This window comes from Dipteris shenzhenensis, chromosome 26 (assembly GCF_047967505.1).
Source record: "Dipteris shenzhenensis isolate YYH24624 ecotype China chromosome 26, Dip_SZ_1.0, whole genome shotgun sequence".
NCBI lineage: Eukaryota > Viridiplantae > Streptophyta > Polypodiopsida > Gleicheniales > Dipteridaceae > Dipteris > Dipteris shenzhenensis.
The window spans coordinates 27,528,285-27,541,156 of NC_141621.1; the positions used below are offsets into that span (position 1 = coordinate 27,528,285).

Genomic DNA, 12,872 nt, shown 5'->3' on the forward strand with positions numbered 1-12,872 from the left:
GGTCCTACTCTTGATCTTTGTCATATCTTGTGACGTCCGGGGAATCTAGGCACACCTGAAAGAAACCTCGTCCCAACAAACATACATCCTTGAGGTGGGGAGCGAGCTCCTGAGGAAGCGCCGCAAGAATCAAATCTCTAGCCTGTGATCTGGAGGGGTGGGAGCCAAAGATGCGTGCGAAGAGAGTCGTGGAGCACTCATGCTCCAAATCCTTTTGCAAATACTGCAGCTCGTCTTTTGAGAAAGTGACGATTCTCACGGCCGGTGTGTGCGGTAACGGATTGACTGAATGGGTACCCATTCGTCAATCGAGGTGGGAAAGGCCGACTCAAACACAAAGAAACTCCGTCCGCTTTCCTAAAACCCAGGAGATCCCCAAAAAATAGGGGGTTTACCTGATGAAGGGAGAGGGTGAAAGGAGGGACGGAGAGAGAAGATTGAGCGAGGAGGGAGAATGAATGAGGGGGAGTCGTCAGAAAGGAGAAAGGGAGGGCAGCAAGAGGGAGAGGGGAAGGGAAGGGGGCAGGAGGAGGAGAAGAGGAGGGGAGAGGAGGGGAGGGTAGAGGAGAAGGGGGGGGGAGCGAAGAAACAACAGGGGTGGGGGCTGTGTAGGCAGCAGCGCGGGGGGGGGGGGGGGGGCTGCACAGGCAACAGCGCGGGGGGGAGGGGCTGCAGCAGCGCGTGGGGTAGGGCCTGCAGCAGCACGGGGGGTAGGGAAGGGGAGAGAGGGAGGGGAGGCACGGGGGAGCAGCAAGTAGGGGGGAGGGGAGGGAGGGGGCGCAACAAATGCATTTTTCTCGTTTTACTATAGATGAGGATACCATCTAGAAATACTACAGCAAATTTCCCAAATATGGTCTCAAGACACTGTTCATAAGTGTCATAAAAGTTGCTGGAGAATTAGTTAAACCAAATGGCATTACTTTAAACTAACAATGCCCGTACTATTGGAGATATCATAGCCAAAGAGTGTGTTGATGTGATGTGTCGGTGTGTAGTACTAGGAGATCTAGTAATAGTTCAAGTGTGTGAATCATGTGTGAGTGCCACGTGTTACTATAGGACTTATCCCATATGCACTTGGTGCAAGTGTGTGAGTGTGTAGCCTATATAAGGCTTGTACTTCTCATCATTATGAATAAGATAGCCTTTCATTATGTCTTCATTTATGTATCATTTCCTACACCCTAACCTTCTCTCTCCCTCTCTCTCCACCCAGTTTCTAACCTGGTATCACAGCAGGTTCACCTTGCCATAGCTGCCACGTCATCCTAGACCTAACCCTAATTCTGTTCTAGCTTTTATTTCTGCAACTGCCTCAGCCCTGCACTTTTTCGCCTCAGTCCTGCTCATTTTCGTCTCTGTCCTGCAGCCATTTTCCCTCCTTTGTGCCCATTCAGCTCCACCATCAGAGTTACGGGAAACGGAAACGGGAAACGGAAACGGAAACAGAAACAAAAACGAAAACGTTTCGGGATTTTTGAGAGGGGGTGAAACGGGGAAACGCCACGTCATCAAGGGAGTTTACAAAAGGGGGTTTAGAGTAATGCATACACACATTTAGAGTGCTCTACCTTAAAAAAAAGTGCACAATAAGCTATAGCTCTACCTAGTACCATTAATATTGATTGTAACTTTGAACTTTGGAGATTCAAGTTTCATTGTTTAACCAGTTACCAATCACACAATGCAAATTTCAATTACGCAAGGTGGGGTAATTTATAAATCCTATAACAAGTTACAAAATGGAAAAATGATTCATGATTCATGATATTTAAGAAACCAATCATGACTCATAAATTGTAATTCAGCTTTCAAAGCCCAAATGTCATAGTAACAAAAAGAAAGCTGAAACCCAAAAAAGGCTACATCAAGGATGATATCATATATGATCAGATAATAAGCTCATCCTCATCCTCATCCTGAGACTCAACCTCTACCTCCTCCTCATCCTCATCATCATTCTCCTCTACTAAGAAATCATCATCATCAGGTGAGTGGGCATCATCTGGGCTATGAAATCCAATATATTTGTCATGCGTATACTCGTGTCTCATCTTGTTAAGCAAATGCAAGTTTGCATTAACAAAGACAAGATCATTGGCCCGTTGCGTTCGCAGACGATTTCTCTTCTTTGTGTGGATATGGGCAAAGCTACTCCACAAACGCTCACAAGAAGAGGAGGTGCAAGCTTGGTTTAGAATGCGGATGGCAAGCTTTTGCAGCTCGGGGGAATCAGCTCCATAATCCTCCCACCATGTAACAGCCCCAACTCGAAATCTGAAATTCCAAAACTCATAAATTTCAGATTTCTAATTTTGTATTAAATAACAAATTACAAGTTCCTAAAATCTGGAAATTAAAATGAGTTAATATTACCTATCATGCTGTGCATCTGGCCATCCATACATGCCTTCCTTATTGCGATAATTGGCAAGCTGGTCTTTTATCCTCCGCCGTTCATCAGGAGTTGGCACCATCTTTTGAAGAGTGAGGTTCCAACCACGAATAACCTCTGCATCACTCTGTTGTGCACTTGCCTTGTGTTGAAACTCCGGGTCCAACACAAAGGCAGCTGCATGCATGGGAGAGTAATATTGATTCCATCTGCTCACAGCCAACTCTTCCAATTCTCTCAACCTTTGGGGATCCTTTTCTATTTCTCTGATATTCTCAATCATCCGATCCATCCCCTCATACACCTTACCAAGAAAAGGCATATCTCCATCAACTCGGTTAAGCAGCTTCACAATAGGCACACATAGATCAACAATGTGAGATGTATCAGCCCAAAATTCATCACTGCCTATGCACAAGTCATAACAATAAATTCCAAGAGCCTGCCTAGAAGTGGGACATGCATCCCACTCTGGGCTTGCCACAACTTGTTTCAGTGTAGGTCTCATTTCAAGGAGCCTGCGAAGCATCAAAAAGTTGTATGCAAATCTTGTCTCTGCATACTTCAAAAGCTCCTTGTTGGCAAATTTACGGTACAAAGCAAGAGAAAAATTATGTCGTGTGATGAAGTTAACCACCTCTTTTCCATTGTCAATAACATTCTTGACCCAATCCAATTTGCCAATGTCTTTCAATAAATTATTCAAGCAATGTGCTACACAAGCACTCCACTGGATATGAGGATACTTTTGCTTCAATAATGCACCTGCTGCCTTATTGGTATTTTTCCCATCTGAAACAAGTTGCAAAACATTAGACGGCCCCACATATTCCACCTGCACCTGCCCACATTTGCATCAATACAGGTGCTGTTTTTTGTTGCACTCCACACTCAATGGAGTGTATGTAGAGTGCAGATCCCCTACAATATGCAAGGATATCCTCTAGTGAGTGACTTCGCACATCACTCCATCCATCTGCAAACCAAACTTACCCCATACTTTACCCATTTCTCTTTCACAGGTTCAATAGCTTGCTTAACTGCCACCACCTCATTCTCTAGAAGCTTGCCCCTCAAAGCATCAAATGTGGGAGGGGTATATGTGGATCCAAATGTTTTGATTTCTGACACCATCTCTTTGAAGTAGGGTGATCTAGCAACATTGAAGCTAATCCCATTGGAGTAAAAAAATCGAGCCACAGCTGCATCTACTTGTGCCTTCCTTTGTGGATGCCATGATGTGTAAAGACTGCCCTGCCTATGTGAAGTAGACCGAGATGTAGCAGGAATATTAGCAGGAGCTCCATGTGCACTCGCAGAAGAAGAAGCCATAGTAGCAGAGGGAAGAGGACTCCGAAATGCAGTGGCCTGCTGAACACGTGCTGCATGAGCACCTGAAGAAGCTCCTACACCAGTGGAAGCCATTGTCTTTGCCCTTTTTGTAGTGGGCAATACTTCAACCTCTCTTTGCAACCTTTCTTTCTCTTGTGGTGAGATTACAGAGCATAGCCCAATCCCCCCATCCTTAATGCCAAGAAGATGACATTTGACCCTATCAGGGTTCCCTTCTCGCTCCAATCCACACCATATGCATCTAAACTTGCGAGCTCCTCCTTTCTTGGAATCATACTTGCCTACCAAATCAACTTGGCTCCACCAATAATCTGATTGGGTGAACTCCTCTTGCTGAGGGACAACGCTTTGTGAAGCCATATCCATGAGCAAAAAGAGCACTTGTACAAGCTACAATAGATCAAATTTCAAAGGGAAAAGCTAAGAATCAATGGTTGCAGCCAAAAAACAGTAAGATGTTTGAGGCAAGAGAAGCATAGAGAAAGGAAATGTGCTCACCAGTGACCAAAGCCGGGTGTCCAAAAGAGCAGCCACTCGTAGGGCTGGGACTCGAGACTCGGGAGAGAACCACGCGGGCAAGAAATCGGGGGGGAGAGCAGTAGGCAGAAGGGCAAAAACACGCGACGGCGCGGGCAGCGTTTTTTTCTAGTTTTGCCCTCTTTTTAGGTCACGCTCGAAACGGCACCCGAAACGGTGCGTTTCGGGTCTAAAACGGCGTTTCAGATGCCGTTTCGGCGTTTCTGATTGCCGTTTCAGCTTGCGTTTCGGGTTTCGGGGCTGTTTCGCGTTTCGGGAGGTCTGGCACGGCTGAAACGGCGTTTCGGGTCTTTGTTGCGCCATTTCGGCGTTTCAGCGTAATTATGTCCACCATAGCTTGCCTCTTCATAGTTGTCTCATTTTGTGCACATTTCGCCTCTTTTTCCATGTTGTCTTCTCCCGTTTTGAGCACCTTCTTCTGCCACCTTGCTGCTGCTGCATAGCTGCCCAGTGGCTGCACACATCTTGCCACTTTTTCCCACATTTTGAGGTGTTTCGAGGTGTTTCTAAGAAGTTCTAGCCCTGCCAGTGCTGCGTGGAGGCCATCCTCTGCATTTCGGAGCATACCAGGCTCAAACGTGTGAAATTTTGAGCTATTTCAGAGCATCTTCAGTTCTGTTTTAGGGTTTGCAGGCTGTTACAGCAGAATTCGACCATCAACAAGTATTCAATAGACCGCCCCTTCTATGGTTGAGGTCATTTTCAGCTGACACCTTCATCTCTACTATCGCCCAAATCTATTACTACTGGTTGACACACTAAACAGAAAATCTACTGAAATCTGCGGAAAACAGTCAAAACTGTGATTTTTGACCTAAAAGTCAACTTTTGCAATTTCAGCTCAGAATTTCAGTATTTTTTGGGTCTTTTGGCATATTTGGCCTCTACTGCACTAGGGTTTACATTTCTGCATGTTTTTGAGAAAATATGAGAAACTCTAATTTCAAAAATTAGGGCGTTTCTGATTTTTTGATTCCTACAGTTGTACTACATGCAAGAACAAGAGAAGCACCATGCCAATCTTAGTGTTGAAGACCAAGCCAAACCTTAAGATCCCCCTGAGGAGATCCATGCAGCTACAACAAAGGTTCATAGCCTCTTGCTTGAGGACAAGGACCCCTACAACACGGATTGGGCTTTCTAGGTCCTCTATGCTATGTGTGTTTGTGTTGAGTCAATAAAGGTTATCAGCCTTGAGTTGTCCCTCTAAACTAAATGTATTTGGAGTCAATAAGGTACTTTGCCCTGGGTTGTCCCCCAAAAATGATTTTATTGTCTTTTACTTTGGTTTGATGGTATTGATTATCCAGTTCAAAGTAAGGGGGGGGTGACGAGTGATGGTTTGCCCTTGTCGCTCGCAAGTTGACTGAGAAGTCACTATCACACGGGAGGTGTTGGATAGTTGGACTTGCTCTTTGCAGTATTGCGGTGGAGGGGGGATCGGTCTACTCCTTGCGTGTTGGGTCTCACACTCTTTGCTCTGAAGCGGGGTGTTGGAGATATCATAGCCAAAGAGCGTGTTGATGTGATGTGTTGGTGTGCCGTAGTTGACTTAGTACTAAGTCAATGCCTGGCTGCTAAGTTATCATTCCAAAATGTATTTTTTCATCGAGTAATTTTTGGAGATTTCAAGCTCACATTTGTTCAAGTTATTTTTGGGCCCTAAGGGTTCTATACTTCCTACTCTACCTACTAAAAACAACAAACAATACAGAACCAAAACTTTTGTACTTTTTATGGTGATTTCCTACTTTTTGAAAAAATTACCTACTCTACTAGATTTTGCAAATCATCAAAAAACTCAATCTAAGTAGCTTTTCTAGCTATATATCACTTTAACAATTATGTTGCCTTCCTCTTCTTACAATTTCAACTTGGACTAACACTTAAAACTTTGAGAAATCCAAGAAAAGTCCCACCAACTTCCTATAACTCCAAGACTAGCCACCTTTTGTTACTTTGCTTGGTAGTGGGCAATGTGAGTGTAAAGCGTACCTCTAGTCCTTGGCAATGGTGACAAAAATGCTTAAGTGAAAAACCACCAACCTCTCACATGCCGTGGCAACTTCAAGGTGTCACTGAAGAAGAGATTCACAATGCCATCCATGGATGCCACCTTCGTAGCTCCCAGATTGCATCTCCTGAGTTGCTCCACAAGAAAAGAATACGGGGAAGAGAGAGAGAGGACATGGGAGAGCATGAGAGTCTTGAATGGGGAAGGAAGCATAGGTCATAGAAGGTAATGTCCATTATTTGGTGGACAAAAAACCTGTTTGTTCCGAAGTTCCGGCCTTTGGATTTCCCTGTCATATTGTCATATATTTGGGCATATTTAATTGCTTCTTCAATGGTCTTGGGAGAATTTCTTCTCTCCTCTCCTCGACCTTATAGGTACCTTTTAGACCTCTCACGAAACCCCTTATCTTCTAGAAATCATAGATTCCTTTCAGCTTAAGGATTGCCTCCCTATAGTTCGCTATGTACTGGACTAGAGTGTTTTTACCCATAGTATAATTGTCCCAAGCCTCCCAAGCTCTTTCTAACTCATTTTTAGGTGAAAACTCTTTTAAGAAGGCTTGTTCAAATTCAATCCAATACCTAGGAATTCTATCATTTTCTATGAGGCTCATCCACCATTTATAGGCCTTATTTCCAAGGGAAAGACTTGCTTCCATAACTTGATTTTCAAGAGGGGTATTCCTGAGTCAATGGAAGTTGTGCCATTTTTGCAAGAACGTATTTATTGCATCCTTGTTGCGTTCTTTCTCTTTCCCATTGAAAATTGGTGGTTTCAAGTCCTTAAGAATGCTAGAGGTTTCTTTAAGTCAAGAGGTGGATCCCTCATATTGGCTAGGAGGAGTCAATGATTGTGTCATAGGAGTTACCGATTGAGAAATGCATAGTTTCGATATGGCTTCAATTAGGGCTTTTAATGTATCATTAATTGTCCCTAACTGAGTTTCTATATTTGTGTTCTAGTTTCAAGTTCAATGAATTCCGAATACAAAATTTCCTAATCACTGTAATCAACGTCCTCCATTTCCATACTATCTTCTTGAATTTCGTTATGCACTTCCTCATGTATTTCCTCTTCCATAATCATCTTTCCCTTTCTAGCTCTTTCCTCTCTCTCCCTGGTCGTCTCATCTCTTTCTGGAGTTGCCATTTTAGAAATGCGAATATTTCAGAAAATATAAAGCCAAAGGCTTTATCAAGAGAAAAATATGATGGCCACTTCCCTAATATTTGCTCGAGGGCTTTGGATTTGTCTTCGAAATCGTTGCGCTCTTTAATTTGCGATCTTGCCTTTCAATCCCGTTCTTTTGCGCCGATTTGCTAAATGGAAGTCTCCTTGTCCGCTCTTCGCTAAGCCACCAGGTCTCAAGCTCCTCGATCTCTTTAAATTTGGCGAGGCTAAAAAGATTGAAGTAATTTGGAGAGGAAGAGGATATAAGTCTTTTGAATCTTTAAAGCTTTAAAGATGGGTATAAAAGACTATGGTGATGTGGCTTTTTTTTTTCCTTAAGGTTGGGGAACCTTATGATGACGTGGCTTTTGCTCTGTGTATTCTATTATGTGTGCAGGCCAATGGACATGAAGATCATCTTTACAAATCCTTCTCCATTTCTTTGCTCTGTTTGTGTGCAGCGCAATTCCCAAACTCACGGCTTTCTCCAACTCTGTTTTCTTCTTGCAAGTCGAGTCAGTGGTTTGGGACGACTCTTCCCGTTGCATGCAGCTCACTGCTCCGAATATGTAACGCCAATTGAGACCCTAGGGTCCGCTGGCAATACATAATGCTATAGCCAAAAGTCTATACTAGCGCTCTTGCTCCGAATATGTAACGCCAATTGAGACCCTAGGGTCCGCTGGCAATACATAATGCTATAGCCAAAAGTCTATACTAGCGCTCTTGCTCCGAATACCCGTATTGCAACAATTAAATCTCAGGCTGTTACGAAGGTGATCTTTTCATTTCCAGAACCCAACCTCTAGCTCTGATACTAGTATGATGGATTTTGAATACATAGAGGGCTCTCAGATTTTCTTCCTCCCGAGCACGAGTTCCTCTCCGAATCTCCAAGGCTCTACCTCATCGTTTCATGTGAGAGATCTCTCTCTTACACCCCGGAGTTCTCTCTAGAACTCTCCCCCTAGCCTAGTGCCTGCCAAGCGGCCTCCCCTCTTGGTGCCATGTGTCCTCTAATGGAATCCTTCCATTTAGCCCCCTCTTGGGCTATCCTTTGCACCTCTTTTGAAAATGCGTAGGCCTAGGGTGACCCTAGACCCAAGCCCTCAAGGCCCCTATCTATACAAGCACTGTCGAGCCCTCTGGTTTCCCACCTTACCATAACCAAGCCGTGGGGATTCCATAATTATGGTTGACATAACATCCTTGCAAAAGGAACATAAGAAGTGTCACTGTTTTGCTTTTTGTGTGCTCCTAGCAACAGCTCATAGCAGACAACCATACGAATATAGCTCTTGGAAACCCAATAATAGAGTAGCAAAGCTTCAGCTGAACAATAGAAGCATCCAACCTTTCAGCGACCCGTAATAGCACCTCTGGATAGCTTGAGGTATTGAGATGGAAGGCGACAAACAACCGATGACCAAGCAGCCAGTAGCATAACCTGATATTACTTCAAATCAAATCTTTGAGAAAAGCGTGATACTTTTTGTATGCTCTTGAGGAGCACTGCAATCTTATCATCATCTTCAACAACAACTCCAAGGCTAGAGAGTTGCTGAGTGACAGACCGAGATCACCACTTTCATCCATTTTTAAGAACTGTGCTTTAAAAACACTTTTGAATTGACAATTTAATTTCCAAATAAGCTCTCCATTGTCTCTGAAGCATCCTTTCTGATTTTGTGAGATCTAGATGAAGTATCACACTGTCAGCAAGGCTGAGATCAATTAAAGCAATTGCCTTGTCATTGCAAAACTCCCTAAGTTGAATCTTTTCTGCATTTTCCTCGGGCTTTTTGTCGACTCGTTTTACAAGGTTCCACAGACCGTCCCACAGAAATAAGGGCTGCATCTTTGTTTTCCACATTGGGAAGCTGGTGCCATTGATTTGGCGATGTAGCTTGGCTCTATATAATTTGATGAAGTGGGCAGGCTCAATGCACAGTCGAAACGGTTATCAAAGAACTAACTCCTCAGGTCATTTTTGAAGGAGCAGCAGCCACAAATCAGTTCCCAACTGAGGGAGCAGCAATCACGAACTCCCCAGTCGATTTTGGTGAAGAATCGAAATTTGTTGCTGTAGGAAACGATGGGCAGCAAAATGGTAGGTTGCAACAGTACAAGACAGCGTTTCCTTGGGGGAAACAGCAGCATCAAACGATGGGCATATTGACTGAAGAAACGAGCTATTATCTCAGATGACGTGCTTAAAAAGTGTCAAGCAAGCAAATGACATGCTGAAAGAGGTTGTCGAGCAGCCAGCAAAGATAGCGCAGGGCAGGAAAGACAAGCGACGTCTGAGGAAGGAAACAAAGGGCTGACGCAGGAAAATACGATGAGAGCTGTACCACTATAAGAAAAACAGGCCTGCGTCAGGAAATGATTTGCAGCAGAAAACGTAGGGTAGCAGCTACAAGAGAGATGGATAATTCCACAGGGTTGAGTTTGGCTTGACGCAAGGCAAGTGCAAGCTGTTGGAGATGACCTTGAGCTGAGGCATTAAGAGGATCGACATTCTCAGCTTTGATACCATGTTAGAAATCCAGCAACGAAACCTACCAAATGACGGGTTTCACATCTCTCAGTATCAAGCCACAGAAGCCTCACACTAAAAGTAGAGTGCTCATCTTTGGCCCTATTCCATGGCAACCTCACATTAAACAGACGCATATGATAGTGTGTTAGGATGAATATATATACTAACCGCAATCACAATACATGGATTGAAGGAGTGCATTAAATCAAGGCAATATGGAACTCATCTTTGGCCCTATTCATGGCAAACTCATATTAAACAGGGATGGATATATACTAACCACAATCTCAATACCTGGATTTAAGGAGTTGCATTAAATCAAGGCAATATAGGACTGCAGGGCATAATCATCAGAGCCTCCACCATGCTATGCTAAGGTAGGCTCATAAGTAAGTAATCACATTAAACAGACACGTATGATAGTGTGTTTGGATGGATATACACTAACCACAATCACAATACATGGACCTAAGGACTGCATTAAATCAAGGCTATATAGAACTGCAGGGCATAATCGTCATAGCCTCAGCATACGAATGCTAAGGTAGCTCATAAGCAATAAACGTCTTGTTAGTATATACTCCTGTGGGTAGATAATGCTATAGAAAGAATAAACAGCTCGAGGATCCCAAGAAAGGTTGGCCAAATGTATAACTAAAGAATCAACGCCCCAAATATGAGGCCTGGTGTGATGATGTCCAGCTGATATTTCTTTAAAATGACTCTCAACGACATGAATGCAGGTATGGGAGGCATTACAGTAAATTCGAACAGAAAATGCAGCTGTCTGACATGCACCTTATACCGATGGTATTCGTCGACGGCCACACTTCCGTTCTGTCCATCTGCAATATTTCCTGTTTCGAAGACAAAGTGCATGCAAAAGTCATACTCCCTCACTGGCTTTGGTTTATCAAAATAGCTAATTGGCTCATGAATATCGAAAGTTCAAAGAATGCAGCGAGGGACCTTTAATTTGTGAGAATGTATCCCAGATGCTGGGCTCTCTCCCTCCCTCGTGTGCCGCGCCTTCATACTGCACCCGCCACATAGGCAATTACAAGAGCTTAAATGCCAGTGAAACAACTCGAATGCAAATTGATAACATTGCTCGCAGGAAACAGCTTCCCTCTCCAACTTGCGATTCGACACGAGGTAATCAATCAAAGGTGTCCGCTATAAAACGATGCTTTCCTTAGAATCAGCACCCGCAATTGAGGTACAGAAAAATGCTGAGATTGGGCAGGGCGGACCTGATAAGCTGCGGAAGCAGTTCCAAAAAGGAAATTGTGGGGAAAATCTTTTCTGGAAATGCTTGGCAAAATGTCCGTTTTCAGCGAAGCTACCCCTGAAGATGCCAACCACAAGGCGAGCAGCAAGGAGAAGGAAGATAATGGGCGATTCGCCATCTGTGTGGATCATGTCCACGACTTGAAATCAAACGATTTATCCGACGATGATGATGTTCTAGAGACGAAAGAAGCCACATTTCTGAAATGCTCTGAGTAATCAGTAGATTCTAAGTCCACGTAAGCGTTGGTATATTCAATAGATTCCAAGTCCACGTAACTGCCCCTCATCTTCATGCACATGGACTTTTTGACGGCCGAATTCATCTTGTGTTATCAACATTGTCTATACGAGTAGCATGACCCCTCTACGACGAGTTAGCGACCCGCTCCGCTAGGTCTCAAGGTTGGGACCTTTCATTTCAAGGAATACAACTTAAGATTTTATTTATAAATCTCAAAATCTAAATGCTTCTTAGGAATTTTAAAGTTAAATCTATGTTAAGCCTTGTCATTGCTTTCAGTTGGGAAAGAAGTTTTAGAAGGAATAAAGACTTGCAAGGGACTTGAAGTTTGAACCACTTTCTAAAAGCTTATCATAACCTAACTTTAGCAATCTTTGAATATAAATATGACTATACATGGGTGGCATGTGTGTGTGTGCAAATGTGCAACAATCTTGAATTTGAGGAAGATCACTCTGCCAAGTGTCACTAATGTACTGAATTACCAAATGCCAATTGGTGTCAAATGTGTGAGTGCATATACCAATGATAGATCCGAAGGGACTAATGCCACTAGGAACTAATCAGGTAATGTGGCAACGGCTTACTTGGCTTGGTGGAGTTGAATTTCCTCTATGGTTGTGCTAGTTTATAGCTAGATTACACATCAAAGCACAAAATGAAATTTAATTCGTTCATTTTATGTGCTGGATGGCTGCAATGGATTAGGAGGTGGTTTCGATGATGAGGATTGGATGATGCTGTCTTGTGAAAAAGTCAGACTATAGATCTGAGGTGCTCATCGTTTGAAGTCTTTAAGGAAGGCCCATGCTCTTCAATACACATCCTTTTGTAATATCCAACACTACATGATCAAGGCTCGTAGTTACATGATGAAAAAAGCTATCCTTATTAAGGTACTCGAGGGAATTTGGAGTTATGTCCTTAAGCAACAGTGATTATTGAAGAAGTGGATAAACACTTATTTCTCTTTGTAAAACTTTACACTTACAGACTAACACATCTAAACATATATTTATAGACATATGTGTACACACACACACACATGCACGCACGCACATACACACACACACACATGCACGCACGCACGCACACGCGCGCACACACACACACATAAGATGAAGGGAAAAAATATGATGCAAGCAAGATGCAAGAATGTGGTCCATTGATTGCCTATGCAAGTGGAGGCTATGCGACTGCCGTAGCAATGGGCAATGGTGCGGGAAGGGCAATATCTGCCCTATGCATGGTGCCATTGAGATCCCCCTACCTTAATTTTAAATCCACCATCTGTGTGGTGCCACCAAAATCCCCATCATTT

The 12,872-nt window shown here is 43.5% G+C and overlaps 1 protein-coding gene and 1 pseudogene across 2 annotated transcripts in view; both read right to left on the bottom strand.

Moving 5' to 3' along the window:
- LOC147884905 (beta-glucosidase 13-like) overlaps nt 1-11,483 on the bottom strand; it is a 172,682-nt gene extending 161,199 nt beyond the window's left edge. For both annotated transcript variants that reach the window (XM_087397150.1, XM_087397149.1), the window contains exons 1-3: nt 11,271-11,483; nt 10,987-11,053; nt 10,816-10,874 (exon numbers count right to left, since the gene is read on the bottom strand). In XM_087397150.1, coding sequence (XP_087253276.1) covers nt 10,816-10,874; nt 10,987-11,053; nt 11,271-11,426 — 282 coding nt within the window. In that variant the 5' untranslated portion in view covers nt 11,427-11,483. The remainder of the gene's footprint in view (nt 1-10,815; nt 10,875-10,986; nt 11,054-11,270) is intronic.
- On the bottom strand, nt 1,893-4,111 carry LOC147884906 (uncharacterized; annotated as a pseudogene).
- Nucleotides 11,484-12,872: the final 1,389 nt, after the last annotated feature.